Source organism: Schistocerca nitens, chromosome 2, assembly GCF_023898315.1.
Source record: "Schistocerca nitens isolate TAMUIC-IGC-003100 chromosome 2, iqSchNite1.1, whole genome shotgun sequence".
In the NCBI taxonomy this organism is placed as follows: domain Eukaryota; kingdom Metazoa; phylum Arthropoda; class Insecta; order Orthoptera; family Acrididae; genus Schistocerca; species Schistocerca nitens.
This window is the reverse complement of record NC_064615.1, coordinates 1,135,694,073-1,135,716,594: the sequence shown is the minus strand read 5'-3', so window position 1 is coordinate 1,135,716,594 and position 22,522 is coordinate 1,135,694,073. Positions and strand designations below refer to the sequence as shown.

Below are 22,522 nucleotides of genomic sequence, written 5' to 3'. Positions count from 1 at the left end.
CATCCCAACCCAGTTGTTGTATAGTATTTCTTGCAAGTGTAGCAGAATGCCGGTTGCTGTTATTGTGGAATATCATCACTTCACACAGTCTTCCTGGTTGTTGTTCTGGGATTTCATCTGGAAGATATCTGTTGATGACAATAAATGCCAACAGGATAGTTACACCTCATGCGAGCTACTCTTTCTACACCACATATCCACTGTTCCACCAGATGTCCGACACTCTTATATGGATGCATCCAAGTCTTCCTTTTGGGATGAAAATACACTTTGAACATGGCTCTACAAGATCTTTGCTTCAAAACCACATGATTTTTACAGTTATGGATTTAGAAAGTTACCCCAACATTGGCAGACTTCAGTGATCAGTGAAGCAGATTATATTATTTATGACGACTTTAGTCTCCATTATTACAGCCTTATGCACCAGCCTAAGATGTTCTGTTGGTCATAAAAGGGTTAATGTAGAAATAAACAATCAAAGGCTAAGTCTGGAATAACATTTGCCACAGTCTGTCCCTCTGTCAGTCACATAAATTTTTTTAAACCTGCAGGCCAACTGTATGAGGAGTTATGGTGGACTGATTGATTGAGAATGTCAGTGAGGGGATGGGTTGGAACAGGGTGTAATGTAAGAGGCACAGGGGCAGATACAGGGATATGGATGGGGTTATTGCATGGGATAGGGCAGCATAGGGGTAACGAGTACTAAGGGAAGGAGGATTGTGGAACTTAAGGATGAGTTAAGGGGAACTCCCATATGTTTAAATTAGGGAAGTTGATATGGAAGTGGACAGGGTGACAGAATTGGAGATGGGTCTCGAGAATGTAGTACACAGGTTGTGAAGCTATGACCAAGTCAGGCATCTTGTACTCAGTAGCATGTTGTCATTGCGTAGTCAATTACCCTCTTGGCAGGTGAGGGATAACCATGGCACCCAGGCTACTTCACACGTAAGTCAGGTGGCGAAATACAGCTTTGGGAAACAAGAGGGATTACAGGGGCAATATTCTTCATTTCAAGACATGATGATGAGTTTTCAAATCACTGACCATAAATGTGGTTAACTTGATCCAGTCCCCGATAACATAGGCAATTTTTCTCTTTAAGAAGCTCAACTATGCTGAATGATGGTTGTATGTGTAAATATATTTATTTCAAGATGATGATTTTAATATGAGCCACGACTACAGAATAAGGGAACTGTGATCTAAACATTACTACTTATCGTAGTGTGCCAATTTGTAATGCTAGCTCAGCTTTAAAATGACTTATTTTTAAATATCAATTTGGTAGTTAAAAATTTGTCTTCTTACTCTTTCGTCATGTTTCCCTCACACTCTACCACAGTATACATTTTAAACATAACTGCACAATTGTGACCAATCTTTTGTAGTTACAAAGGCACTGCCAATTTTCAGTATGAATTATGTACCATGTAATTAACATCCAGTGCCAAGTTCAAGTATAAGTAAAAAATTTTGAACAACTGTTTCACTAAAATAGTTTAGCAAGAAAAATATGGAAAGAATAACAAATAATAAAATATTAAAGTGATAACTTTAACATGTAATTAAGCTACTGAAGAAAGCAAAAATCTCACCTGCCAGTACCTCCTCTGTGTGTACCTCTTCCTGCTCCTGCAATAAAATAAAAAAAGCTGAATAACTTTACATGAACTGAATTTAAGCATAAGTCAAACACCTTCAAATGTGTCAGTGGTATGTTATCCCACTGCACATGCTGATCTCAGTGTTAGTAAGTTGGTAAATTATATAATGACAGATTACGAATCAGGTGCAGTGACAAGGAGATACATGTGAAATTTTATTTTAGTGCAATTGACGAAAACTGCATAATAATACAAATGAAGAATCACAAAATATTTCTATTTCAATTGAGCCTAACTGTCTGAATTCACTAGAGTTGCCAGCTGCCACTTACAGCCACTGTCACAGAGCAGGACAAAGAAGCCCACAAAACACAAGTCAACATGGTGGGAATGTAGACTACAGCTGCTAGATGCATGAAGGCTGGTGCAAGGATAATGCCAGTGACTGAAATGGAAGTACAGCATAGTTTGCTGGAAAGAACACCCCTCAAATATGACCTAGTGGAGTAGTCTGAAGGATCATGGAAGGGGAAATGAATAACAGACCATTATAAAATTACAGATCATAGAGAAAGTGATAGGGTTTATTATGCCTATATCTGCTGCTACCGGGGCAGAAATTTGAAATTGATTCTTGGTCCCAGAGAGCCATCTGAGGTTGGCCCACACAACAGAAGAGGGAGTGGAACAGTTAGGAGAACTAGTAAATGGACATTTGAAAATTGGTGTCAGATGCAGCTGCATCATGTCCGCACTTGCTTAGAGACCTGAGGGAGCCACTTTGGACAGGTTATCTATCGGTTGTCTTGCCTCAGCATGTTGAGTGCTGTAATGTACTGTACAGGATTTCCAGCCTTGAGTCTGTATGATCCTATTAGCTCGTTATTCTCTAAGGGGTAGTTTGCTGCAGTTTCTTCCCTCCTCCTCCTCCTCCTCCTCCTCCTCCTCCTCCTCCTCCTTCTTCTTCACTTAATGAGTCAGGGATTCTTGCCCACTCTGGTTTTACAGTTGTCTCCACAATCTCCTGGGCTGTCCTCCATCTCTTCTGCTGCTCAGCGTGTACTCCTACATTACCTGTGTAAATGTCTGGTTTTGTATCTTTTTAAATGTTTTATTATGTATTGTCGTATATTTAGTCTTTCCTAATATCTTCATTTCGGATTGTATCCACCCTCACACCACCATTAATACTCCTTTAGGATCTCATTCCTGCCGCCTGTATTTTTCTCAGTTGGTTTTGAGTTGACACCCACATTTTATAAAGCAGTGTGGCTATAGCCATTACTTTCTAATTTCATTTTCATTTCTTTCGCAGTTTTATTTTTAATCATTCTTTGAATGGTCCCACATACAGCTTGAAATTGGCTAAATTTCTGATCAATGTCATTTTCATTTTATAAACTTCTGCAACAGCCAAGATATTTGAAATTTGATAGTTGATCTAAAATGTTGTTTTCTGGTACAAATTTTGATCTGGCTGGATCCTTTGCTCAAAAATACATAATTTTCATTTTATTAACTACAGTTTTACAATTATATGATTTCTGTAGGTTACTTACAACATTAATGGGTATGTGTGTCTCATTCACCTTAATCATTATTTGATCATCTTCAAAAGGAAAAGTATTTAACTCAACACTATCTGACAGCCCTATTTCAGGTTCTACTAGCAATTTCAGTTTCTTCAAACTGTCATCAATACAGGTATTAAAAAGACAATCCGCTCACTTCTTTTAATTCCTGTAACTATGGTAAAGGCAGTAGTTCTATGGCGACTCATTTCTATCAAAATTAGGTGCATATAGGGTAGTCCCTATTTTCTAGCATTTGCCATAATTTCATTCGATTACACTAACAAACGCCTCCTGAAAAATCTATGAAAGTGAAATTTGCTTCCAAATCACTTTCTCTTGTTTGTACCATTATTTGCCTAATGGTGAAGACATTACTGATGCATGATCCCCCTTTCATACGGCCCACTTTACTCTTCTCGTAACAGACAATTTGCAATAGTTTCTCTGCAATTAGCAAATTCACACATTATAACATCTGAAGTAGTCCTATGTAGGTCAAATATACACAGTTGTCAGAAGCAGTGTGAAAAGATTGTAATTGGGTTGAAGGGTAAGCTGTGCTGAGAAACAGTTTGAAGAAAAAGATAAGATACGTTGGGCCATTCCCAAGTTACTTAGCATTGACGTTAGCTTATCGGGCCGTTGCATGCACAAATTCAAGCGGTCCGCCAATTATATTTAGAGTCAGTTGTTCCCATGGCATAGATATTAGTGCTGGGGACTGCTCAGCCTTTGAGTCAGTTTCGATCTGTACTACAGTCCCATCTTCAATTTCGCTAAAACTTATGGGCAAGCTGGGCAGTGGAGAACAAGAGTGATGATGATGAGTTGGGTTGAGGTGGTGCTCGACATCACGGTCATCATCACCCTGACAAAAAGTCAACATGAAATCTCATGGGTGGTGACAATGGCTGTCCACACAATCAGAGCAGTTTATAGCGTACTAAAGTCTGCCACCCTCCCCACCAGTTTAGGGATGAGGCCTAACAGTTCGCAACGTATCACCACTCTGTTTACACTTGTATCTGTATCTGTGAGTATGGTGGGCAGATTGCCAAGAGACCAAGGGGTGCAATAATAACAGTATACATAACACACATAACCACAATATGCTGAACTGGAAGTGGCACATAAACTTCACAGAGAGGTGGAACCTCACGCTGGAAGAGGAAACCATGTGTGAAAGGGCTATGCCCGATGTGCAGTCTGATAAGCGAAACATCCTTCCAGCAGCGAGGCTGACACAAAGTCTGCCAAGCTTTTGTGGTCTGTTTCAGTGACTGCAGTTAGTTGTCCAACATCTGCTACCATTCAGTCTCCCAATGACGTATGATGCATCTGTCAGAAAATGAGATAATGGCATGCAATGGGATGAGTCATTTTTGGACAGCACCATCCCAACATGCTGCCTCGGTAGCTTTACCAGCCGTGTTGTTTCACTGTATCCCAACATGGCCAGGTACCCAGCAAAAGATCACCAACTTGCCACAGCATTCGAGCCACAGTAAGCAGTCATGGATGAGCTGAATCAGTGGGTCTATCAGATGCATTTGAAAGAACAAGAGGTCCGAATGGGAATCGGTGTGTATGGTGACTGAAAGGAACATGGATGTTGTTGTACTAAGGCAGATGAGGTTGAGTGGATTGAGAAGGTCACTCAAGAGGGAACCTATCTGACAGGTTTTAAAAGAGCTCCAAATGAGATGGTGGACATTAAAGCCACTGAACAGGAGAAGTGGGGCGAGGGAGCTGACCACTATGCCTGCAATTGTGACAGCTAATGATGGAAGGATGTAGACCTTGCTAAGAGAAAAGGTGAAATAAGGAAGGAAAATGTGGACTGCAACAGCTTGCTCCTGAATGTTCAATGGGGGTGTTTCTTCTGGTCTTTCTGGCCTACCAGTTCGGTAGAAATTAATTTTACCGCCAGGAGAAGATTTGGTGGATTGCTGCACAGCTCTGGGTGAAGGAGATGGGGACACTACCATGATACCAGGCAATTTCAGAAGAGCAGTGCTAAATTAGAGGTTGCAAGTCTGTATGGCCATGTCCTCTGGGGAGCAACACCTAGCAAGAGAAATCCTGTAAGTGCCAATTGGTAAAATGCAGGGCTTATGGCAAGCCAACAACTTGCTAGCAACGGGGTCAAATACTTTTTCCTTCTCCTGGGTATCCAAAACAGCCCTTTCATTGAGATACATGGGACACTTGTGGGATGAGGTGGCATCATTGTCATTTCAATTGATACAGATGGGAGGAGGAGGTGCAAATGAACTTCTGAGTATCTCTACCACAAGTAACACATTTGCCTGTGTATCAAGAGAACATACAAGTGTGGTTATGATGCAGTGGTTTTAGAATGTACAGTCAAACTGTGATAACTCCATAGCTCATTTTAATCTTTGATAGAAGCACTAATTGAGAAAATGTGAGAAAAAGAGAGCATGTAGCCAGTAAATTTGTTTTGACCTCTCATTACCCAAAGGTGTGCACTGGTGCTTTGAGCAGAGAGATAATGTTGGATCCCCCCCACACCAGTTTATGAAGCAGCCAGTTGTAAATAACACTGTATGTAGAATTATTTGCACAATGAGCCTTGACATAAATGGGACTGCTGTGGGAGAGTGAGGTTGTACGCAGTCGTTGGGCTCGAAAAATCACAGCTTGTCTCCAAAGGCAAAGTGCATGAGAGCAGGCCTTTCTGAGTAGTTAATGAATGAACTGTAGCTGAAGGTTGTCCTTCAGTACATGACACAAGGAATGGAGGTGCAGATGGGAGACATACTGGATCCATTTACGTTTACTAGATATGGACTGAGGACAAGATGACTGGCCCACTGCAAGAAAATCTTCCTTGATTGGTAGTGTATCCAATGGTGCACACCTTTTGGAGGCCTCTCACGGGGACTCAGCCACCTTAGGTAACTGTTTATACCTCAGGTCATGCGTCAAACTCCAGACTGAGGGACCAATTGGCAATTGGGATCGTAAGAGCTCTTGCAATCACCCCTCCTAGGGTCTGGCCTATACCATGGGGTATGTGCAAACCCTACCTGTTAACCTTGGGCAGGGAATTGCACATTACCTGATATGTGCCATGTACATCGACTGGCCTTCAGAAGCATGCACGGAGGAAGAAGAAAGAAAGATGTCAAATGCTCAAGTTGAGGGAGGGGAAGAGACAGTGAACATAGAACAGAGGAAAATAACAGATGGCAGCCTGAAACTTCCTGGCAGATTAAAACTGTGTGCTGGACTGAGACTCGACTTGAGTCTCGGTCTGACAAACAGTTTTAATCTGCCAGGAAGTTTCATATCAGTGCACACTCCGCTGGAGAGTGAAAATCTCATTCTAGATGGAGGACTGTTCTGATGCCGGACTACCAAAACTTCAAAACACAATTTCAAAAGTAGCAGAGACATGTTGCCCAAGGGAGGGGAAAAAGTTAATAAATATTGGACTTAGCAGACTGTCTTGATCCATAGCTTTCATGGTGGTGTTGAGGAGGAACATACACTACATTTCACAGGACTAATGTTCTCAGATTTCTTACTGGCGTCATTAAAGTTCATTCTGTCTAAGACACCTTAGTATGAGCTAACACAACAGATTTCTGCAATGCTGTTGTGTGTCTGACCACCTTTTACAACTGACTGGAATTTCTTTGACATTTGTGAAACATCTTTCAATAAAATTTAGTTACAGTAGCCATTGAAAGCATCAAACATTAATCTTTTGGCAGCCAACCACAGCAATCTAACATCTCTATACCAATAGATCTATGCTTTGATATATACCTATTATGCACAAGTCTGTTTCTTTGTAAGTTTCTTTAGAGATCGTATACTGAAGGCTTTCATGAACGGATGTCTTAGCTGTTAGTAAACCTTCTGGGTTGTAAGGCCATGACACACAAAACTTTTGTTCATAATATTTCATCAAGCATTGCACAGGACACCTTTGGATGTGCTTGTGAACCTGCTTTACAATTCAGTCCTGGGGTAATGTTTAAAAAACATTAACTTGTGAACTTAGGGAAAACACCGCACACTCTCAAGGCCGTATCAAATTCTCGCAACAGGTGTTCTAATGTCCACAGAACTAAACCAACTAAAACTTTACACAGTCCATAAATACCTGAAGTACACTTAACTTGTCAAGAGTGCAAACCAAGGAGAGATTCCCCAAGGAAGCAACCATTCATGTCTGGCAAAATATCAGTCTGGTTTCTAAGCTCATGAATACAAAATTACAGAGTGTCAGTGGTCTTGCCTCAGACAGCAGAGGCTTTTTTTCAATACACACAGCCAGGATGCACCATGTCGGGAGTCACCACAATCAGTTCGTTGTATTCCAGCATCACTAGTTCCATGTTCTTTATTGCTATTCCATGATCTGCAGGTGTGGATGACCAACCCCTCCCCCTTTAATGGAGATATAAAGCCAAAGATGCCCATAACTCTGTCTTGAGTATTTGGCAGGCGGGTGTTGAGGGGGAAAGAGAGATTTGACAGAAGCCCAGCCAGCATTTCTGTCTGGACATCAGTATAATCAGATGTAGCTGCTGCCCCGAAATGCAGCTTCGAATGTGACAACTCTCATTTGCCTGGTTCAGTGGGTTGCTGATGTGGCAACAGAGGTAGCAAAGCAAATGCTGTCAGTTGCAATTACTGCACCGTGTACAATGAATGCTGTTGTGACATTAAGTAATAATTGTGGTGTGGGGTCCCAGGTCCCATAGCCCTATACACTAAAATGAAATACCAACATTCTCTGTACAGGTTGTAGGCCCTAGAGTTAGCTCAGGTAGCAGTTGGCAATGCTTGTGTCACTGTTGTAATGGGTTCCTGTGTATTTTACACCTACTGTCTCCAACAGTGTGCCACAGAGTGGCAGATTTGTGATAGCAAGCATCTTTGACATTTGGGGTGGTGCTATACTGGGCCAGAAACTGGAGCTAGATTCACAGAGTGGAAATCTGTGTAAGTTGGCATGAGGAGACAGCAGGTTGCTTCTGGGCATGCTCACAATCGTTGGAGCTTGGGAGAGATCGGTGTTTATTCCGATTTCCAGGTGAGGTATGTGTATGGAGATACCTTACGACTGTGGCCTGAGATGCAGGTGGTTGGATTTTGTATGACAGTAGACTGCTGGGTGACATATGGACAGCACAGGATAAAGGAATTACCTCTAACAGTGTGTTCTACACCTATATTACTACCATACAACATATGTCTACATTTCTGGTATTGAAGCCTACATGTATACTAGTGGTGACAATTCAGCATTCTGTCATCATTTTGCTGCTAACTGTTGTGATTCCGTAACAAAATTTACTCTTTTTAGGAACAGGTGTAATTCTTATGTTACATCGAGCTGTTTCTCAATTCACCATAACCTTTCTCATTATATGGTTGGTTGGTTGGTTGTTTGAGGTTTAAGGGACCAAACAGCAAGGTCATCAGTCCCTTGTTTCAAATATGCTCCATTCTGCTAATGGGACATCGCAGTAACGTCAGAACAATGAAACAGAAAAAGGGAAAAACGTAAAAGGGCAGTCATGTTGTCATTGGTAAAAACAAAATGAGGGCAGTTGGCAAGAAAACGAAGCCAATACTATGCTGAAGCAGCATAGGCAAGACCACCTGTGACTTAAAAGGTACAACTGCTGTAAAGTAGAAAGTACGTATGGGAATAGAAAGACTAACCAACCCTAAAAAAAAAAAAAAAAAAAAAAAAAAAAAAAAAAGTGGGTGGAAACAGAGTAAAAGGGGAAGAAAAGAGGATTTTGGTCAGGGAGGTGAATCGGGAATCTCCCAACACTGCTTACAGTGGGAGACACCCAAACACTCACCGCCCTGCCCCAACACCAGAGAGAGATTAAAAACCTTAAAACTGAGAATATAAAACACTTTCCCAGAGGAAACCGAGAACCAGAGAGACCATCCGGGAATCGTCAGCCAACATCAAAGGTAAAGTGTGGGGGAGTCTACACTTAGCATGCAGATCCAAAAGAAGGGGGCATTCAACCAAAATGTGGGCTACTGACTGGAAGGCTCCACAACCACATAGTGGGGGTGGCTCATCACGCAAAAGAAATCCATGGGTCAGCCTGGTATGGCCAATGCGGAGACGACACAGTGTGGTAGAGTCCTTTCGGGAAAGGCGAAAGGAAGAACGCCGTGGGCCTGGTGTCACCTTAATTGCACGAAGTTTATTAGACAGTGGAGTAGCCTCCCAAAAATTGGCCCATGACTGTGCGAAGCGGGATTTGATGTGAAGCCGTAAATCCGCTGCGGGAGGGGTTACAGAAAATGGGGGGGTAAGTAACTGCTCCCCCAGCCAAACAATCAGCGAGCTCATTATCTGGGATACCCACATGGCTAGTGACCCAAAGGAAGTCAATGGAACAAGCAACATGGTGAATATCAGCGAGATGGTCATGGATGGCAGAGACCAAGGTATGGCGCGAAAAACACCGGGCAATAGCAAGAAGGCCACTCATCGAGTCCGTACATAAGGAAACGCGGTTGTATTGGGATTGTTTAATAAAGGTAAGGGCCTGGGAAATTGCCATCAATTCCGCAGTAAACACCCCACATGCAGGTGGCAGCAGATGACTTTCCGTGCCAACAGAGGACGTGAAGGCATACCTAACATGATCAGCAGATTTAGAGCCATCAGTGTAAAAAACAACAGCATCCAGAAACTCCCATAAAATTTGGCGGAAAAAGGAACCTAACACCATCTTTCGGACCTCGGCGGAGATCCATCCAAATTCGAGGCCGAGGAACTAACCAAGGAGGGGTGGAGGGGAGGGAGCGAGGAAGACAGGACAAAGAAGGAAGCTGGAAATCACGGCAAAGAGACGCAAGGCGCAGCCCAACCGGTAAACCCGCCCGAGGGCGGGAGTCGGGTGGGCGACGTCCATTGTCTGGGAACAGGATAGAATAGGAAGGATGAGTGGGAGAAGAACGGATAGTGAGGGCATAAGACACCAGAAGCTGGGACCGCCGAACAGAAACTGGGGGGGATCCCAGCTTCAACCGTGAGACTATCAACAGGGCTAGTAGGGAAGGCACCAGTGGCCAAACGGATACCACGATGGTGGACTGGATCCAGCACATGCAGTGTGGAAGGAGCAGCTGAACCATAAACTTGACAACCATAGTCCAAGCGAGACAGAACTAGAGCACGATAAAGATGGAGGAGGAGGGAACGATCCACACCCCAAGAGGAGTGGGCAAGGAAACAAAGGACATTGAGTTTACGGAAACATCCTACCTTCAGGAGTCTGATATGGGGCAGCCAAGTGAGCTTGTTGTCGAAAAGAATCCCCAGGAAACGAAACTGTGGGACCACAGGCAATCGTTGTGCATCAAGGTAGAGCTCTGGATCAAGGTGGATCATAGTACGGCGACAGAAGTGGACCACTCGCGATTTGAAAGGAGAGAATTGAAACTCATGTGAGAGGGTCCATGCAGAGGCACGCCGTATAGCTACCTGGAGCTGCCGTTCTGCTGATGCCATCGCGGAGGAACTAACCCAAATGCAGAAATCATCCACATACAGGGCAGGGGTGACCAAGGGACCGACAGAGGCCACAAGTCCTTCGATAGCAATGAGGAAAAGAAGGACACTCAAGACAGAACCCAATGGGATGCCCGTCTCCTTGGTCCGTGGAGAACTAAAAGCAGTACCAACTCGAACTCTGAATGACCGATGGATCAATAACTGGCCGATAAAAATAGGGAGTGGGCCCCAAAGACCCCACTGATGAAGGGTAAGTAAGATGTGATGGCGCCAGGCCATGTCATAGGCCTTGCAAAGGTCAAAAAACACTGCAACCAAATAGCGGCGCTGGGAAAAGGCCTGCCGAACTGCGGATTCCAAGCGAAGTAAATGATCAATTGGAGACCGTCTCTCTCGAAAGCCACACTGGTAAGGGGACAATAGATCCCGAGATTCGAGGACCCAATTGAGCCGACGGGCTACCATCCGTTCAAGTAACCTACAAACTACATTGGTCAAACTAATCGGCCGATAGCTGTCAACGGATAGGGTGTTCTTACCAGGCTTAAGGACAGGAACCACAATGCTAACCCTCCACTGACAAGGGAAGTCACCCTGGAGCCAGACACGCTTAAACACCCGAAGAAGATTTTGCCGTTGTGGAGCACTGAGGTGTTGAAGCAGTTGGTTATGAATGGAATCTGGGCCAGGGGCCGTATTATGAGAAGAAGATAGAGCAGAAAGAAATTCCCATTCAGTAAAAGGTTCGTTGTAAGATTCTGACTCACAAGGGATGAAACATAAGGTGGAAGATTCAGACCACTGTTTCTGATTAAGGAAAGCAGTTGGATAGGAGGCTGACACTGATGCCACTGCAAAACTGGTCGCAATATGTTCTGCAAGAACTAATGGGTCCGTACAAATGCCATCTGGGAGGGGAAGGCCTGGGAGGGTGGACTGCCGATGGCAACCTTGGACAGAGTGAACTGTAGCCCATACCCGTGACAGAGGGACAGCAGAACCAAGGGAAGAAACGAATCGTTCCCAACATATCCGCTTACTCTGTTTGATTAAATAACGGGCTTTAGCACGGAGGCGTTTTAAGGTAGTAAGGCTGGCTATGGATGGGTGCCTTTTAAAGTGTTGCAAAGCTCGACGGCGATCACGGATGGCAATGGCAATGGCGGTACTCCACCACGGGACTTGCCGGCGACGAAATGGTCCAGATGAGCGCGTGATAGCAAGGGTAGCAGTGCGAACAATCGCACCAGACACGTCACGTAGGATGTCATCAATACAACCCGACAAAGAGAGAGAAAACCCGACCTGTGCAGTGTATAGAGGCCAATCGGCACGTTGGAAAGACCAACGAGGTAACCTGTACATCGGGGAGCAGGAAGGGAGCGTGATAATCAATGGGAAATGGTCACTATCACAAAGGTCATCGTGTGGCAACCAGTGTAATGAAGGGAGGAGAGAGGGAGAAGAAAGATCAATGGCAGAAAAGGTACCATGACCGGCACTGAAATGAGTAGGGGAGCCATCATTAAGAAGGCACAGGTCGTGGTTTGCAGTAAGTTTGTCTATAAGAAGACCTTGTCTAGATGGAAAGGCACTGCCCCACAGAGGATGTTGAGCATTAAAATCCCCAAGCAGGAGGAAGGGAGGAGGAAGTTGCTGAAGAAGTGCGGTTAAGGCAGCAGGTGTAAGAGTCCTGTCAGGAGGGAGATAAAGATTGCAAACTGTGACTGCAGAGTCTAAGTGGACCCTAACAGCCACCGCTTCCAATGTAGTCTGAAGAGGAATCCACGTGCTAGCATGTCTGTATGGATCAACGTACAAATGCCACCAGAAGCCCGCAGGGGTCCGACCCGATTTCGACAGAAAACACGGAACCCACGGAGGGTCGGTGAGTGAGCATCAGTAAAATGAGATTCCTTGAGAACCACACAAGCTTCAGAGTAGGACAAAAGAAGGGATTTCAATTCCGGAAGGTGATGATAGTATCCATTACAATTCCATTGGAGAACCACAGAACGATGGTTTAAATGGGGGCTGAACACGCTAAATCCAGTCATACCGCTGCGTCCCCACCCATCACCGACAGGGACGGGGCGACATCCATGAACGACAGGTCAGAGTCCGGTTGGGGAAGGGACCTCCGGTGACACCAGAGGCTCTTTGTCCTGGGACTTATGTTTCTTCTTCTTTTCAGGCTGAGATCGAGGAGGGCTGTGTGGCATAAAGCAGCCAGCTGCAGCAAGATCAGGAACAGAAAGAGACTGGGCGACCTGGGGGCCGACAGACCGTGGCTCTCGCGGTCGTCGTGTGGCAGCAGACCTTTGGCCTGGAAGGTGCCGGGAAGGGGCATCCCGGGAGATGCGCCCTTGACCCGCAGACACCGAAGGAGTGGGACACTTCTCCGACTGGGAAGGTGGAGCAGCGCCCATAGGAGAAGGTGTGGGAGCCGCAGGGGAGGGGGCAGGGGGTCCGGGATGCGGGTAAGGAAGGGGGAGGAAGGGGGAGGAAGGGGTGAAGATGTAACCAAGGCGTAACTAGATATCATGGACACAGGGTGAAGTCGTGCATATTTCTTACGGGCCTCTGTGTAGGTTAAATGATCAAGGGACTTATACTCCTGTATCTTTTTTTCTTTCTTATATACTGGGCAATCTGGTGAATGTGGAGAATGACTGCCATGACAATTTACACATACAGGAGGGGGAACACAGGGACTCCCCTCATGGGGTGGACATCCACAGTCACCACAGAGAGGGGCCTGGGAACAGTGGGAAGACATGTGGCCAAAACGCAAGCACTTAAAACACCTCATAGGAGGTGGGATGTACGGTTCCACATCACAGCGATAGACCATAATCTTAACTTTCTCAGGGGGGGAATCCCCTTCAAAGGCCAGGATAAAGGCACCAGTATCAATACGACTGTCTTTAGGACCCTTCTGAACACGCCGAACAACGTGAACACCCCGCCGTCCGAGATTGTCCCGAAGTTCCTCATCACTTTTGAAGGATGTGGTCCCTGTGAAATATCACACCTTGAACCATATTTAGAGACTGGTGGGGGGTAATGGACACAGGAATTGTGCCAAAATGGGTACAACCACGAAGGGCCGCAGATTGGGTAGCTGAAGCAGTTTTTATCAGCAACGAACCCGACCGCATCTTGCTCAGGGAGTCCACTTCGCCAAACTTGTCTTCAAGGTTTTCCATAAAGAATAAAGGTTTGACATTGGTGAAAGTATCTCCATCAGTCATGGTGCGAACTAGATAATGGAAGAAAGGTTTTGCCCCTAGACGACGGGCCTGACCATCTTCCCAGGGGGTAGCCATGGAAGGGAAGGCCAAAGGGGCAAGAGAAGCAGCACTTGAATCAGTTCCACGCAGAGAGACGGCTGCAGAAGAACGGCCAGAGTTTTGGAACCGTATGCGTTTCATTTGCATAGTGTCTGCCCTGATACCACCCACTCCGATCAGGGGCTCTCCTCACAGGCACCACCCAACCACAGCAAGGGCCGTCTGGCATGGCGGCCATTGCCAGGAGTTCCGATGCTCCAGGATGACGAGCAACTACTCCAAGGCATGCATGAGGAAATCACAGCTCAGGTATCAGTGTGATGCCTGTGTGTTCAGGGGGCTCAACCAAAAGGGTACATAGCGACCCCACCACACGGGCTGGCTACCGTGCTGGCTATGCTCCCTAGTATCAGACAACGATGTGAAAGAAAAGGTGGAATGTACTAGGAGGGCGCACGTCGGAGACACTAGGTAAGGTGCTCTTCCCCAAATGGCTCACACTACGGAGGAGAAATTTTGTAATGGAGGTCAAACCCCAGAGGGGGACCAAGGAATGCCAAAAGGAGGAGATGATTATGAAACAAAGCCGAACCGGAAAACCAACAACACCAGGAAGATAGCTGGGCCAACATAAGCAAGGACACTAAGAGAGGGAGAGGAGAGGGAGAGTGGAAAGGAGCAAGGAGGGTAAGAGAAAGGAAATGCAGCCCTGGAGAGAAAGAAGGCTGCAATGGCTCGGGGTCCCGTGCTCGCCACGCACATATCCACAAAAGAGTTGTGGACCCCCTGGGGGATCTCATTATATGTATGTGAATGCAACATCTGAGCAGATGAATTTCGAATGAGGTGTTCCTGCATGATATAAGCAGAGTGATTTTACAGGTTCACGTTACAGTGACAAACAATCAAATATAGATGTAGGTCCAATTTGATATTTAAATATGCGGAAGCAGTATCCACACAAAAAAGGTGGTTGTTTTATGCGTTTGAGGTACTTGTGTGTCAGGTGTAAAGTTCTAGTGATGTAAATGATTGGCAAAATTATAATATGCGAGCACTGAGTCACTGTAGAAAAAATTATGTTTAGGGGTCTAGACTGTTAGTGATGTAACTAATTTTCTCACAACTTGGTAAAATCCTGTGGAAATTTTCCCACACTGATATTGGTTTCCCGGAACTAATTAAGGTTGTTTTCAGATTACATAATAAAATGTAACGTTTGTGGACCACTAGTCAATATTGCCAGTAGTTCCAGTCCATTGCCATTTGCCGCTGTAAGCTGCACAGTGGCTGGTTGTGTAGCAGAACCTGGGTTGCCAAATGAGAGATGATTAAAAGAAGTTTACTAAGCCTTTTCAAGTGTCAGTAATTAAGTGTTGTTAAAGTCTACCTTATTTGTAAAAGTACATGAGATGCTTATATTGCCTAGTGTGTGAGGGGAGGGCACAAATTTATGAGAAAAGTTCCTTAATCACTATTTCATGATTAATAGAATATTTTTCTGTTCAAGCAGTTTCAAGTTCATTTTAACTGTGTAAATGTTCATTACACTTTTACATGTTTTTGATTAAATAACTTTAAGCATATTAAAATTTTAAAAAGGAGCAATTATGCTAAATGTCCACTGGGACATATAATCCACAGAAGGTGGAACCAAAAGAGAGATAGTGATTAATTACTTTATTATGAGTATTTAATTTCAATAAAAATGTGAAAGTGTCAGTCTGTGTTTCCAACACCCAGTCCCCGTTAGAAATTCTGTCTGACTATAGCCATTCACCAGGATAACACAGTATGTGGCTAAGAATTGTGGAAGAACATCATTTACCATCATCTTTTGCACCACTTTCCACACTTAGGTCATAAATATCCTGACCTTCCACTCCACCTTTAAGTTCAATAGTGGTGATCATGTGCTACCTACCACTATTGTGACAAAATGCATCAAACCATGAAGCAGTGACCTGGCAGTTGAGAGAGACCAGCATGGCTGGTGCACCCTCTCGCTGCTGGTGGATCTCATTGTTGTTGACATCCATGCTAGTAGGGAAAGTGGAACCCGAGGTCCACCAGTATCAACCACATTTCCCCATTAAAGGGACTGACCAAATCCGCACGTACTCTACCCCCCTGTCTTAGCCATTTGAGGGTGAGGGTGAGAGGAAAACTTCTGGTGAGTGGCTGCTCAGCTCCGTGACAAGGCACGACACAGCCTCACCAGACATTCAACGTGGAGTTTATCTCAGGCCATTATATATGCCATCAACTAAATGCTTTCATGCAAGACGTGCCCCAGTGAGAAGGCTGCAGCAACCAGAGGGTGTGTGGACGAGGTGGAGGTGGAACTACAACATTTCGTTTGTCATGCATTGTAAGCGACAACATTGCCTGGCAGACTGAGCCTCTCTTTCGTACTGAATAAGGTCAAAAATTGAGATGGGCATATGTGGAAAGGTGAGCAGGTAATCACAACTGATCTTTCAGTGTTGTTTCTAAAATATTGTAAGTGACAAAACAAATTGTTTCTTCCCTATAAAACTCCACATCAGGACTCACAGGCAACTGGGACAATGAATACGCATTAGCATGCTGGACGTAGGGCCAAAACCAGATATCATCAAAATACGAGGGTCCGTCAAAAAGTAATGCCTCCCATTTTTTTTCTACTTAAAGAAATTAAGTTAAGTGAAAAATTTGAATTTGGCGCCATTCCTCAAACCTTCTGCAATCCACTGCAGTAGTAACTTTCTGTGTCAACAGGTGGCAGCACAGCAGAAGTTTGTAAGATGGCCGACATCGATGTTCGTTTGAGACAGCGTTGTGTGATTGAATTCTTGAATGCAGAAGGTGAAACGCCCATACGCATTCATGAAAGACTGAAGAAGGTGTATGGTGTTGTGACAGTGGATGTCAGCACTGTTAGACGATGGGTTCGTCGTTGTAAGGAAGCTGAAGGGCAAACACCGTTGACTGACGAAAAGCGGAGCGGCAGGCCGGTGAGTGCAGTGACTCCACACAACATTCAGCAAGTTGATGACATCATTCGTGGTGACCGTCGGGTGACTGCAGATGAAGTGTGTTGCATTATTTCTCTTAGTAAAGGCAGTGTGATCACGATTATTAAACAATTGGGGTACTCAAAAGTTTGTGCACGGTGGGTTCCAAGAATGTTAACCGATCAGAATAAAGAGGCAAGGAAAACAATAGCCTCCCAACACTTGCAGCGCTTCCGTTTGGAGGGAGATGAGTTTCTGAAAAAAATTGTGACCAGGGACGAAACATGGGTGCATTTTTTTGAACCCGAATCAAAGAGGCAGTCAATGGAGTGGCGTCACACAAGCTCGCCGAGGAAGAAAAAATTCAAAACTGTGCGATCGGCAGGGAAAGTTATGGCAACAGTTTTCTGGGATACAGAGGGTGTGATTCTGGTTGATTTTTTGGAGCAGGGATGCACAATAAATTCTGTTCAATACGTCACAACCCTCAAAAAACTTAAAGCACGTCTTCAGCGAGTTCGCCCAACAAAATGAATGGCAGATGTTCTTCTTTTGCATGACAATGCAAGACCACACACCAGTCGTCACACCTCTGACGAGATTGTCAAAATTGGATGGGAAGTTTTGCCTCATCCCCCATACAGCCCTGACCTGGCACCATCAGACTTCCATCTGTTCGGGTCACTAAAAGAAGCTCATCGTGGGATTCATTTTGAAGATGAGGAGGCCGTCAAAACATCTGTGCGTCAATGGCTTAGGAAGCAGAGCTGTGATTTTTACCGTGCTGGGATACATGCCCTTGTTCAAAGATGGACCAAAACTGTAGAGATGGGCGGAGATTACATTGAAAAATGACAAAATGATCCTCAATGTTGTGGTTTTCAACCTATGTAATCGCATTTAAATTTCCTGGCAATTAAACGTAGAAAAAAAAATAGGAGGCATTACTTTTTGACTGACCCTCGTAATTGTTGAGAAATATTGCTCAATGGTACTAACTGTTTATGATACATGACAAACAAATTTAGAGACATACAGGCAAACAAAGATTTTTAACACCACCTCTATCAGGGAGTAATTCTTTCAGGGGGCTTTAGGTCCAAAGATAATTACCTGCTGCAATGCAACAGCAGCCAGTATTAAGGTTTTCTTGGGATTAAAGGTAGTACGGCAAGGAACATAAACTGTGTTTTAACCACAAAAAGGCATTCTGACAGGTGCCTGACCAAACTAATTTTGCATCTTTCTTCTGGAGCTGACAGAGGGTGAGAGATCACAAACGCATTTGGTTTGGATTTGTTATACTAGTTCCCCTTGGAAAGGAACAACAGTTCCTTCAAGTTCTGATGTGTGGGCAGCTAATCAATTGTTACAAAGTAGTCATTACTTAAGGTATGGCCTTCATACTTGACACTGGGTGCAAAAAAGTACAATTTCCCAACCTACAATGCACACCATTGTCCTCCACACCTGAAACATCCACTCTAAGTTCTGAAAATGTGGGTGGCATGTCTGAAAATTAAATCATCCAGATAATATGCACACTTCAGGGTATGGCGAACTCTCTGCTTGATGAAATTCACTAACAGTAGGAATACCAAAGGCAATCTGCTAAACTTGTGCATTAATAACGAGCAACTGCAAATACGTGTCTCTCAAATCAATGTTTGAAAAATAATGCCCACCCAATGTTTGAAAAATAATGTCCACCACCCACCTCAATGGCAGGGAATGGATCAACTTCCACCTCTGTGTTTTAATTGTGGCTTTAAAACTTCCATACAACCCAATTCCTGCATTGAGTTTCTTTAGCCAAAATTAATGGCATTGCCCACTCACTCAATGCTGCAATCAAAATAACCCTTAATTCCTGTCATTTGCCTAATTCAGTGTCAACTACATCTCTCATAGCAAATGAGAAAGTGCAAGCACAGGAAAACTTTGTGTTCACAGGCCACTTAAGCTGAATGTGGGACAGCAAATCCCTTGCTATACCAAGTGTTTGCTTGGCTGTTTGTGGAACTGTGAGAGTGATTCAATGTCGTGAAAGGAAATGACTGGTGACATTAAATTGTTTGATGTCAAAATGCTGTAAAAGCATCAAATCCACAATTATTTGTTGCCAAAGAGGAATTGACCACCAAGAATGTTACTTAGTGGTCCAGATTCTCATATTCTGCTGCCATAACCAGTTGACCTCTTAACTCTTTGGCAACTATAGGAGACACTTTTCTAGTTAAATTCTACACAGCTTGTGATACATTAGCACATTTACCAACATGGCCACAGCACCAATATCAAGCTGAAACACAACCTAGTATCTCAAAATGTACTAGATTGTGAGCTGTTTACCAGATTTGTGAGCTAGGCATGGAAAATGTGTTAATTGACAACTAGTCAGCATTGTTAACACTACACTCCGTAGCGTAGACATCAGTGATGCTGCTACTGTGGTTGCACCTGAGACCACCCTCATTTAAATGCAGACATTTCCACCACATATGTTGTGTGGGGCAACTGAGGCATGCCCCACAATCTAAGAAGTTTACCAGTGCCAAGGAGGTGGCTAGTATCTTCTCCTGTACTGGACCACGAATTGTGATACCACTGCACCTTTCATATGAAGCCATGTCCACTAATGGACAAAGTCTATTCCTACCATCTGTTTTATTAAGTCTTATTAAGTTGCTTAACAGAGCTGCAGCAAGACTGCTTTTTGAGAACTAATGGTGGCACATGCAGATCAGCCCCAAGGAACGAGAAGCTGCTGTGTCGTCTGACAGTGTATTACAGGAAGAACTACAATCCTCTTACGCCATGTGGCACTCTTCAAGAAATGCTTCCTGGGTCAGTGCAGACAGCTCATATGATCATACTGATTGTGCCATATCACCGAGAGATAGACCAGTTAACTGAAGGCTTCACTTGTAACAACTGATCCAAAGCAAACCTTGTAATTATATCACAGAAATGGCATCTACATAAGACATGTCACACTGATGACATTCAAACTTACAATCTCTAGACATACCCTGTAATTCTGCTATCCATTCTTCATCCCATTTTTTAACGCACTTCCATAGCAAACTTAAATTAAGCTGCATTGCCAAAAACTTGCAATTTACACTCAACATTTGCAGTCATTGCCATACACTAATCACCAAATTTCAATGACGTAGACAAGCCTTTCACACCAAATTACACAGAAGGGGACTAGGAGGTAGGAGGTCTGCACACTCATATAGGGTGTCCTATTTATCTTGGACAACCTACATTAATGTTTTGTCCAGATGCAAATAACATAATGTTTTAAGCAAATGTTCTTTAGCGTTCAGGGGGACATCAATTAATGTGATTGCCTTCATAGTAGCTTTTTTTTTTTTTTTAACCAGGATATGTACAGCAGTATGACTTTTTTAAATGGCACTCTGTATTTTTTATTCAGTAATTCGCTTTCTCTCCTAAAGAGCTATTCAAAAATGTATCACAATATACCATTCATTGAAACACAAAGTTATTAAATATGTAACACAACAATGACTTTGTGCCCAGGATCACAAACTCTTCCTGATCCTGGAGTTGTCAGAAAACAAATGAAAACCAAGTAAACACATAATACAATTCGCTTTGACTCTTCTGTACCATTGCTCAGGAGAAGAACATTCAGAGGTGCTCAAAGTGGTGACCCTGGACACCGATACACTGGCACACTCATTGAATGGAAGAATTATTTACTGCTTCCAGTGTTGGTGCTAAAGAGAATTACATGCAAGCTCAATACGTTCCTGGCTATTCTCTGGAGTTGTTGGAATATAGCCATAGACAACGTCCTTAATGCATCACCAAAGAAAATGTCTGGACGATTTAAATCAGGAGACCTAGCATGCCAAGTAACTGTTCCTCCTCGACCAATCCATCTGGCAAGATACCTCCGATTCAGAACACTACGTGCATGCAAGACATTATGTGCTAGACATCCATCATGTTCATACCACATAAGCATTCTGGTCGTAACAGCACTTCATCCAGAAGTGGAGGAAGAATTCATCTCAGGAAGCTGGTATAAGTTGTTCCATTTAGACTACCGTTAATGAAATAAGGGCCAATAATTGTAGTACCAAGCATCCCACACCAGACATTAACTCTACATTCACACAGATGTTCCACCTATCTAAGCCATTGTGGGTTGATGCTGGACCAATAATGCATGTTCCCTGTGTTTAGATGTCCTTTTTTTCAGAAGGAACATTCATTGGTAAATAGAATATTGGAGAAAGAGTTTGGTTTGTTGACGATTTGCTGCTGTGCCCACTGAGAGAACTGTACATGATTCTGGAAATCATTCCCATGTAGTTCCTGACGTAGGTGTGCATGATAAGGATGGAACTGGTGAATACGATTTACACTGGTTTTAGGAATGCCAATCTCATGTTCAAGCTGTTGTGTGTTCACATGTGGATTCATAGCAATGAAAGTGAGAACAGTGACTTAGGCAGCTTCCTATGTGGTTGGTTGGTTGGTTTGTGGGGAAGGAGACCAGACAGCGTGGTCATCGGTCTCATCGGATTACGGAAGGATGGGGAAGGAAGTCGGCCGTGCCCTTTCAGAGGAACCATCCCGGCATTTGCCTGGAGTGATTTAGGGAAATCACGGAAAACCTAAATCAGGATGGCCGGACGCGGGATTGAACCGTCGTCCTCCCGAATGCGAGTCCAGTGTCTTACCACTGCGCCACCTCGCTCGGTTTCCTATGTGGAAGTACAGTGATGACTGCATTGTTGTGGGTTGAAACTTCCCTTTTCCTGAAGCATCGCAACAAGACGAGAAAATATACGTCAGGAAGGTGGGTTCTTATCAGGATATCGCTACCTGTGCAGTTCCGCTGCCTGTGTAGCATTTTGCCTACCTTCGACAACAATGACAACAATAAAAAAAATGTTATGACAATGCAGTCTGTACGAAGAACAGGATTTACTCTATGTGTACTCTACACATCAGTATTTAAAAGGATTAAAGTACCATACTAAATATACCCTTACAAAAGAGAACATTATTGCAATTACTGTTCTGCTAACTTACACTTCCCATCGATGAGTAGCATTTCTAACATCTCTTTGTTGGTGTATATTCTACTCGCACAACTCCAACTGACAATGGCTGATGGAATGATGGGTGTGCATTTTACTTATTTTTACATTTGACCTCTGTTAACGTCAGCACGTGGATGTGTTCCATTACCCTGAGTATCTCCACTAAGCTCTGCGAGTGACATCATCAGTGATGTGTTATGTAATAAATAATTTTGTGTTTCAGTGAATGGTAAACTGTGATACATTTTTGAATAGGTCTTCAGGACAGGAAATTAAGTACCGAATAAAATGCTGCTGCTGCTGCCACTGTAATTCCATAAACCAGCTGCCCACGATTGGGATTGGGAGCAGGGGTTTTGTAAGGATGAACGAAAATGTTGTGTAGGTTTGGTGGACAGGAGCATGACACTGTTTGAGGAGTG

General features: G+C 43.9%; 1 protein-coding gene across 1 annotated transcript in view; it reads right to left on the bottom strand.

Moving 5' to 3' along the window:
* LOC126235601 (uncharacterized) overlaps positions 1-19,640 on the bottom strand; it is a 305,745-nt gene extending 286,105 nt beyond the window's left edge. Inside the window, exons 1-2 of the mRNA XM_049944313.1 lie at positions 19,560-19,640; positions 1,605-1,641 (exon numbers count right to left, since the gene is read on the bottom strand). Coding sequence (XP_049800270.1) covers positions 1,605-1,641; positions 19,560-19,640 — 118 coding nt within the window. The remainder of the gene's footprint in view (positions 1-1,604; positions 1,642-19,559) is intronic.
* Between the last annotated feature and the right edge of the window lie 2,882 nt (positions 19,641-22,522).